The 8747-nt window shown below is 43.8% G+C and overlaps 1 protein-coding gene across 1 annotated transcript; it reads left to right on the top strand.

Moving 5' to 3' along the window:
- The first annotated feature begins 7442 nt into the window (after window positions 1-7442).
- Window positions 7443-8196, top strand: LOC123068477 (non-specific lipid-transfer protein Cw18). Its single transcript, XM_044491059.1, has one exon. The coding sequence runs from the start codon at window positions 7549-7551 to the stop codon at window positions 7894-7896; it is 348 nt and encodes a 115-aa protein (XP_044346994.1). The 5' UTR covers window positions 7443-7548; the 3' UTR covers window positions 7897-8196.
- Window positions 8197-8747: the final 551 nt, after the last annotated feature.

The raw sequence follows: 8747 nt of genomic DNA, 5'->3' as shown, positions 1-8747 counted from the left end.
CATCGCACTATATAAGATGCAATAATAAAAGTAAGAAAATTATACAAGTATCTATATATATAAACATACAAGTAAGAATTTGTTTTTCCTTTCAGAAAGAAGATAAGAACAAGAGGCTCACCACGGTGGTGCCGGCGACGAGATCGGCGCGGGCGATCGACGGTGGTGAAGACGGGGACGGGACGTGACAGACCGCTAAACCTAGACAAATATTAAGGAAAATGGAGCTTGGAGGTCAAGCTTGGAGAGGAGAAAGCTTAAGTAGTGTGGCTCAGGCATTCCATCGAACACCTCGTGTGCATAGGAGGTGAGCTAGAGCACCACAAAGCTCTCCCCTCGCCGGCGACGAAAAACAGAGCAGTGGGAGTGCTTTGCTCGCGGGCGAGGGGTATATATAGGCAACTAATTGGTCCCGGTTCGTGGCCAGAAACGGGAGTAAAGGGCATCCTTTGGTCCCGGTTCAAGCCACCAACCGGGACCAAAGGGGTCGGGCCAGGAGCGAGGCCCATTGGTCCCGGTTAGTCCCACCAACTCGGGACCAATAGGTCCAGCCGAACCGGGACCAATGGCCCACGTGGCCTGGCCGGCCCCCGTGGCTCACGAACCGGGTCCAATGCCGCCATTGGTCCCGGTTCTGGATTGAACCGGGACTAATGGGCTGGCCCGGCCTGGACCATTGCCCCCTTTTCTACTAGTGTGCGTGGGTGCAATAGCAACAATTTCATGTTTAACATAAGGAACTATAGCAAGTTCATCTCCATAAGAATAATTCATATTGGCATCTTGGCCACAAGCATAGCAACCATCATCAAAAAGGGATATTTCAAGAGAATCAACGGGATCATAGCAATCATCATAGCAATCATCCTTCGATAAGCATGAAGGGGAATTAAACAATGTATGAGTTGAAGAGTTACTCTCATTATAAGGTCGGAACGGGTGATCAATCCGCTCTTCCTCCTTTTGTTCGTCGCTCTCCTCATCATCTTTTTCATCCAATGAGCTCACAATTTCATCACTTTCTTCTTCCATAGCTTCCCGCAAAATATTAGTCTCTTCTTGGACAGCAGAGACTTTCTCAATAAATGCATTAATATAGCAATTGTATTCATAATTTTCATAGCAATATCTAAGTATAGCAAGATTTTCAGGCCTATAAACATCATCATCAAAAGCTTCATAATTTTCAAACAAAGCTTCAATTTCATAAGAAGCCTTAAAAGCAACAAATTCTTCTATTTGTTCAACATCATAGTAATCATATATACCATTAGCATAAGAAGCTAAGGTTTCATTATCATTAAATTTGCATGAAAAGAGAAGGTGTGGAGCCTTCATCCTAGAGCAACAGGTAATATCATATCTCAAGCATAGTTGACGAGCATACCAACGCAACATAATAAATTGATCCCATAATAGTTTCCCTTTTTGTGTCGAGCGATAATCCCTAAAGTATTCACGTTGATCCAACGTGTCTCCCATTATAAAGTTGGATGGGGTTTTCTCAGGATTATCAAATTAGTACATAATATCTTGAACATAATGAGCATCGGGGGTTTTATGAGTTACCCCATCTCTATGAGTAGCAAGTAGACCTATTTTTTTTGGTGTTTTGCGTTCCATTTCCATAACTAAAGATAGAGAACAACTAAGAACAACAAATAAAAATTACTTAGTGATAAAGCAAACAAGTACACACGAGAATATTCACCCCACGCTATGACTCCCCGGCAACGGCGCCAGAAAAAGGTCTTGATAACCCACAAGTGTAGGGGATCGCAATAGTTTTCGATAAGTAAGAGTATCGAACCCAACGAGGATCTAAAGGTAGAATAAATATTCCCTCAAGTTCTATCAACCACTGATACAACTCTACGCACGCTTGACATTCGCTTTACCTAGAACAAGTATGAAACTAGAAGTACTTTGTAGGTGTTGTTTGATAGGTTTGCAAGATAATAAAGAGCACATAAATATAAACTAGAGGCTGTTTAGATAAAGAAGCAATAAAGTAAATATAGCGAGTGTGGAAAAGTGGTGGTAGGAGTTTTGGAATTGTCCCAAAGTAATTGACTATGTTACTAGACCAGTAATCACTATTGCAATTCTATTTGAGGGAGAGGCACAAGCTAACATACTTTCTCTACTTGTATCATATGCACTTATGATTGGAACTCTAGCAAGCATCCGCAACTACTAAAGATTCATTAAGGTAAAACCCAACCATAGCATGCATTAAAGCCTCAAGTCCCCTTTTATCCCATACGTAAACAACCTACTTACTCGAGTCTGTGCTTCTGTCACTCACGCCACCCACCATAAGCAAATCATAAACATATTGCAAACCCTAGAGCGGGAATCCCTCACGCTTGCACGACACGGAGAGCACAGTAGGACAGCATCAATAATAAAACATGCAACTCAAACCAATCATAGCAATTCATCAATCACCGGTAGGACAACGAAAATCTACTCAGACATCATAGGATGGCAACACATCATTGGATAATAATATGAAGCATACAGCACCATGTTCAAGTAGAGGGTACAGCGGGTTGCGGGAGAGTGGACCGCTGAATATAGAAGGGGGAAGGTGATGGAGATGTTGGTGAAGATGACGATGGTGTTGATGAAGATCGCGATGATGATGATGGCCTCCGGCAGCGCTCCGGCGCCCCCGGAAGCAAGGGAGAGAGAGCCCCCCTTCTTCTTCTTCTTCCTTGACCTCCTCCCTAGATGGGAGAAGGGTTTCCCCTCTGGTCCTTGGCTCCCATGGCTTGGGAGGGGCGAGAGCCCCTCCGAGATTGGATCTCTCTCTCTGTTTCTGCGTTCTCTAATTCTGCCCCTTCACTGTTTCCTTTATATCTGGAGATCCGTAACTCAGATTGGGGTGAATCTTTCGCCCAGATTTTTCTCATAAAATTAGCTTTGTTGCGGCAAAAGAAGAGCGTCAACCACCTTACGGGTGGCCCACGAGAGTGCCAAGAGCGCCCAGGGGGGTGGGGGCGCCCCCTCTCTCGTGGCCACCTCGGACACCGTTTCGCATTGATTCTTCGTCCGTAAAATCCCAAATATTTCAAAATAATTCTCTGTCCGTTTTTATCCCGTTTGGATTCCGTTTGATACGGGTTTCCTGCGAAACATAAAACATGCAACAAACAGGAACTGGCACTGGGCACTGGATCAATATGTTAGTCCCAAAAATAGTATAAAAAGTTGCCAAAAGTATATGAAAGTTGAAGAATATTGGCATGGAACAATCAAAAACTATAGATACGACGGAGACGTATCATGCCTCCGGTGTATCTTTTGTCTTACCATACACGCCTGAGAAGCCTAGCAGGTTCATGCAAACATTCTTCGTCATGTGCATCACGTCGATTGTAGAGCGGACCTTTAGGTCTTTCCAATAGGGTAGGTCCCCAAATATAGATTTCTTCTTTCACATGGGTGCGTGTCCCTCATCGTCATTCGGAAAAGATTGTCCTCCGGGACCCTTTCCAAAAATTACTTTTAAATCATTGACCATATCAAGTATACCATCACCAGTACGGAGGACAGGCTTCTTTCGGTGATCTCCCTCACCTTTGCAATGCTTGCCATTCTTTCTTAATGCATGCTTAGTCGGAAGAAATTGACATGTCCTAGGTACACATTCTTCTTTTATTTTTCCAAATATATACCTTCAGTCTCATCTAAACAGTGTGTGCATGCATTGTATCCCTTGCTTGTCTGTGTTGAAAGGTTACTAAGAGTAGGCCAATCATTGATGGTTACAAACAGCAACGCTCGTAGGTCAAACACAAATTTTGTTTTTGCTCATCCCACACACGTACACCTTTTTTATCCCACAGTTGTAAAAGTTCTTCAACTAATGGCCTTAGGTACACATCAATGTCGTCGTCGGGTTGCTTAGGGCCTTGGATAAGCACTGACATCATAATGAACTTCCGCTTCCTGCACAACCAAGGAGTAAGGTTATATATACATAGAGTCAAAAGGCCAGGTGCTATGATTGCTGCTATGCTCCCCAAAAGGATTAATGGCATATTCACTTAAACCAAACCATACGTTCCTTGCGTCACCTACAAAGTCCCTCCATTTTCTCTCGATTTTTCTCCACTGTGACCCGTCAGCGGGTACTCTCTACATCCCGTCCTTCTTAATTATGGTCTTCTTTGTGCCATCGCAACAACTTGACATGCTCTTTGTTTTTGAATAGACGTTTCAACCGTGGTATTATACGAGCATACCACATCACCTTGGCACTAACCCTCTTCCTGGGGCCCTCGCCCTCAACATCACCAGGGTCATCTCATCTGATCTTACACTGCAATGCTCCGCATACCGGGCATGCGTTCAAATTCTCGTACTCCTCACCGCGGGTAGAGGACACAATCATTAGGCATGCATGTATCTTCTGCACCTCTAATCCTAGAGGACGGTGAACCTTCTTTGCTTCATACGTAGTGTCAGGCAATTTGTTATCCTTTAGAAGCTTCTTCTTCATTATTTTCAGTAGCAAACCAATTCCCTTATCAGATACACCATTCTATGCCTTTCATTGCAGCAATTCCAGTGTGGTACCTAGCTTTGTGTTGCCATCTTTGCAATTTGGGTACAACCATTTTCACATGCGATCGAACTTCAACTTCTCCCTTTCACTTTCGTATCCTTCTCTATGCATCAGAAATGACCTGGCGAAGATCATCATCCGGCACAACTGGTGCCTCTTGATCTTTAGCTTCCCTCGTTGCAGTATCACCGTATTCAGGGAATATAGGATCTGGATAGTTTTCATCATCTTCTTTTTCTTCATTGTCTTCCATCATAACACCTCTTTCTCCGTGCTTGGTCCAAACATAATAGTTGGACATGAAACCCTTCTCAAGCAGGTGGATGTGAAAGGTTTTCGAGGAAGAGTAATTCTTCATATTCCCACAGTGAACACATGGACAGTACATAAAACCATTCTTCTTGGTTGCCTGAGCCACACCGAGAAAAATACGCAGGCCCGTAATGTACTCTGAAGTGCATCGGTCACCGTATGTCCATTGTCGGTTCATCTGTATGAAGTAATTAAGTATATCAAAAACCATTACAGAACATCATGAATAGAGAAACAACCAATTTAATATAAGTTCATCATCACATTAAAACCAAAGTACAGTAGTGATCAAATGTTACTACAGCAAAAATAAATACATAATATTCATATATAGTTCTCATAAAACAACATACAACTATTTAAAACAATTAAATGCAACAACAAACGCGATCAAAATCACTACTAAGGTGACAATTGATCCAACAGCATAATGATACCAAGTCTCTTTATCAATGTCATAATTTGTAATCTTCCTAATCTTCAAGCTCATTGCATCCGTCTTGATCTTGTGATCATCGACGACATTGGCAACATGCAACTCCAATTTCATCTTCTCTTCTTCAATTCTTTCAATTTCTCTTTCAAATAATTATTTTCTTTTTCAACTAAATTTAACCGCTTGACAAGAGGGTCGGTTGGAATTTCCGATTCACATACCTCCTAGATAAAAATATCTATGTCAAGTTGGTCGGCATAATTGTCATAAATACGTACTAAATAAAACAAATAGTTACTATAAAAGATAATATACCACATCTGAATCATAGACCGGGTGAGAGCCGACGGGGCCGGATACCAAAACCATGGCCTATATAATAACAAACAATAATACAAGTAAGAAAATTACACAAGTAGCTATATAAATCATACAAGTCAGAATTTTTTCTCTAAAAAAGATAATTAAGAACAACATGCTCACCACGGTGGTGCCGGCGCGAGATCGGCACGGGCGATCGACGGGGGTGAGGACGACGAGCACGGAGACGGGACAACGCCCTACACAGGTGCAAACTAAAAAGTTAATTTAAGCTCAAGTTATGCATCTAAATCAAATAAACTCACACACACACTCCTCCACTAAAACCCAGAAACCACAATACTTCTAGAGCATTTTGAAATGAGCTAAACTAGTAGTGAGAGATGATGATGAAGTTGCTAACCTTTGTAGACCACTTGGATAGTTGGTGCATCGCCAAACCTAGACAAATCATGAGGAAAATGGAGCTTGAAGGTCGAGCTTCGAGAGGAGAGAAAGCTTAAGTGAGGCTCGGGCATTTCATCAAACACCTTATGTGCATAGGAGGTCAGAACGCAGTAGCACACACTTCCCACACGCTAGCTGGCCAAAAAATAGAGGAGTGAGCGGGCGGGGACGAGCATATGTATAGCCATTCTTTTAGTCCTGGTTGGTATCTAGAACCGGGACTGAAAACAGATCTTTAGTCCCGGTTCCAGACACGAAGCGGGACTAAAGGGGTTGCGCCTGGAGCCAGACCCTTTAGTCCTGGTTGGTGGCTGGAACCGGGACTAAAGGTCCCGGACAAACCGGGACTTGTGCCCGCTGAGGCCCGATCGTCCTGGCCGCTCGAACCGGGACTGATGCAAGTCGATCGGGACCGTTGCTCTGGTCTGACAAAACCAAAGCCATGTGTTTTTTACTAGTGACTACAAAATACATGACTATAAACTAAATCAATAGTCGAAACGTACTACTAGCTTTGAATAAAACATCAACTAATGTTAAATTATGGCGTGGAGATAGCAAGGAAAAGTAGTCGAACACATGCAGCATCAGATTGGTTCATTTGTCGTGCTCACGGCCATCAAGACACTCAATTATTCAACGAGGGTACGTACATGTCTATTCTCGATATTAATGTGACGCGGGCCACGGAGTAATTGGGCACTCCACCGCCAGAATGCATGTGTGCATGCTTGGTACATCCGTCGGTCATACTACTCATAATTAAATTAAGTAGGTGCATACATCGGTTAGCTTGGTCATAGTGGGAGTAATATAAGTAGTAACATAGATGCCACATAAGCAAAAATGTTGATGTGGCAAATAGTTAATGAGGAAAGAGGCAAATAGAGTAACCTAATATGTTACCATCACATAGCGCCTTTCAATGCAAAATGAGTCTACAAGACAATAAATGAACATGTGTATATTACTATACATAAGACACTTTCCACTATAAGGATAGTAACATAGAGTAATAACGTATGCATGTTACTACTCTAAGTTACTCCCCACTATGACCAACCTTATACAGGTGGCTCGGCGATATCCCGCAAGTGCAAGATTTTCGGGAATGTGTGCATGCTTGGTCCATCCACCTAGTAATACCCAACATCCAACTATCCCCATAATTAATTAATACCCATCACTCGATCCTAACAACTAACAACTGCCTAATGCATTAACACACATCGATATCGAACCCATCCTCGTGGACACGATACTTCACACCATGCTAGCAGTACTACAGTCTATTCCAAATGTGATTCCTCGTTGGTCAGTAGACGCCCTATTTAAGCACATGCATCCCCCTATACATCCTCACCAATACCAGTGCTAGCAAATCTAGCTATCCCACCCTCTCTCCGTGAGCTAGCCCACCACCACAAGGTCCACAACTACAGCTAACTCGGTCGAGATGGCTCGCACTGCAGCTACTAAGCTCGTGCTGGTCGCCCTGGTGGCGGCAATGATCCTCGCAGCCTCCGACGCGGCCATCAGCTGCGGCCAGGTGAGCTCTGCCTTGGCCCCCTGCGTCGCCTATGCGAAGGGCAGCGGGACCAGCCCGTCTGGGGCCTGCTGCAGCGGCGTCAGGAAATTGGCCGGCTTAGCGCGGAGCACCGCCGACAAGCAAGCTACATGCAGGTGCCTCAAGAGTGTTGCCGGAGGGCTCAACCCCAACAAGGCCGCAGGCATTCCCTCCAAGTGCGGCGTCAGCGTCCCCTACACGATCAGCGCATCCGTGGACTGCTCTAAGATCCACTGATCGATTTCTGGCCGCCATCATCGCCGATTATAGTTCCAGCGATTGATGCTGAGTACGTTGAGGTCTCACACACACATATATACATATACATGAATAAATGCTCTGATATGATCTCCATGTGAGAGATAGGAGTACGTACATCGAGCCAGCTTTGCATAGCTGGCCACTGTTGTATCTATTTTGTATCAGCGTTTGATTGTTCGTTCACTCCCTTTGAGCAGACACGGGAGTTTGTTGTACTTTGTACGATGTACGCTTATCATATATGGATTATAAATTAATCTACCTCTATTCGGTTAACATGCGTCCTTATTTGAAAGGACTAAGAGCATCTGTAGTAAAGTCACGATAATGCATATGAAGCCATATGAAGCCATATAATGCATATGAAGCCATATGCATTTGGAGGCTCGCCAGGCGACGCACAAGTTCAGAGTCGCGATATCTGAATCTTCAAAATTTGGTACCCACGGTATCCAGTCCACCAGGGTTCAAGTCCTTATGCTCGCATTTATTCCTCGATTTATTTCAGAATTTCCAGCGATGCGCATTCAGTAGGAGGAGACGTCCCGTCGACGACGAGGTGCCTGCGGTAACTTCGTAAGTTTTAAGATGATATGTCGGCTCAGTGTTTCGAAGGTGCTCATAAGGATATGGTATGCGTTCATAAGGATGAGCGTATGCGTGTGTATATGAGCGCTTGCGTCTATACCGTGTTCAAAAATTTGGTACCCACTCATCAATGCGACATCTTTTTTGAAGCAGGTCGATGATGGCTTAGGCCGCAAATAATAATAATAATTCTTACTTTGGTGATGGATCGAGGCGTACCAGGTGCCTTCCATGGGCGG

The sequence above is a fragment of the Triticum aestivum genome, chromosome 3B (genome assembly GCF_018294505.1).
Source record: "Triticum aestivum cultivar Chinese Spring chromosome 3B, IWGSC CS RefSeq v2.1, whole genome shotgun sequence".
NCBI classification, from domain to species: domain Eukaryota; kingdom Viridiplantae; phylum Streptophyta; class Magnoliopsida; order Poales; family Poaceae; genus Triticum; species Triticum aestivum.
Note: the sequence above shows the minus strand (reverse complement) of the source record. Positions and strands in the feature narration are given on the sequence as shown.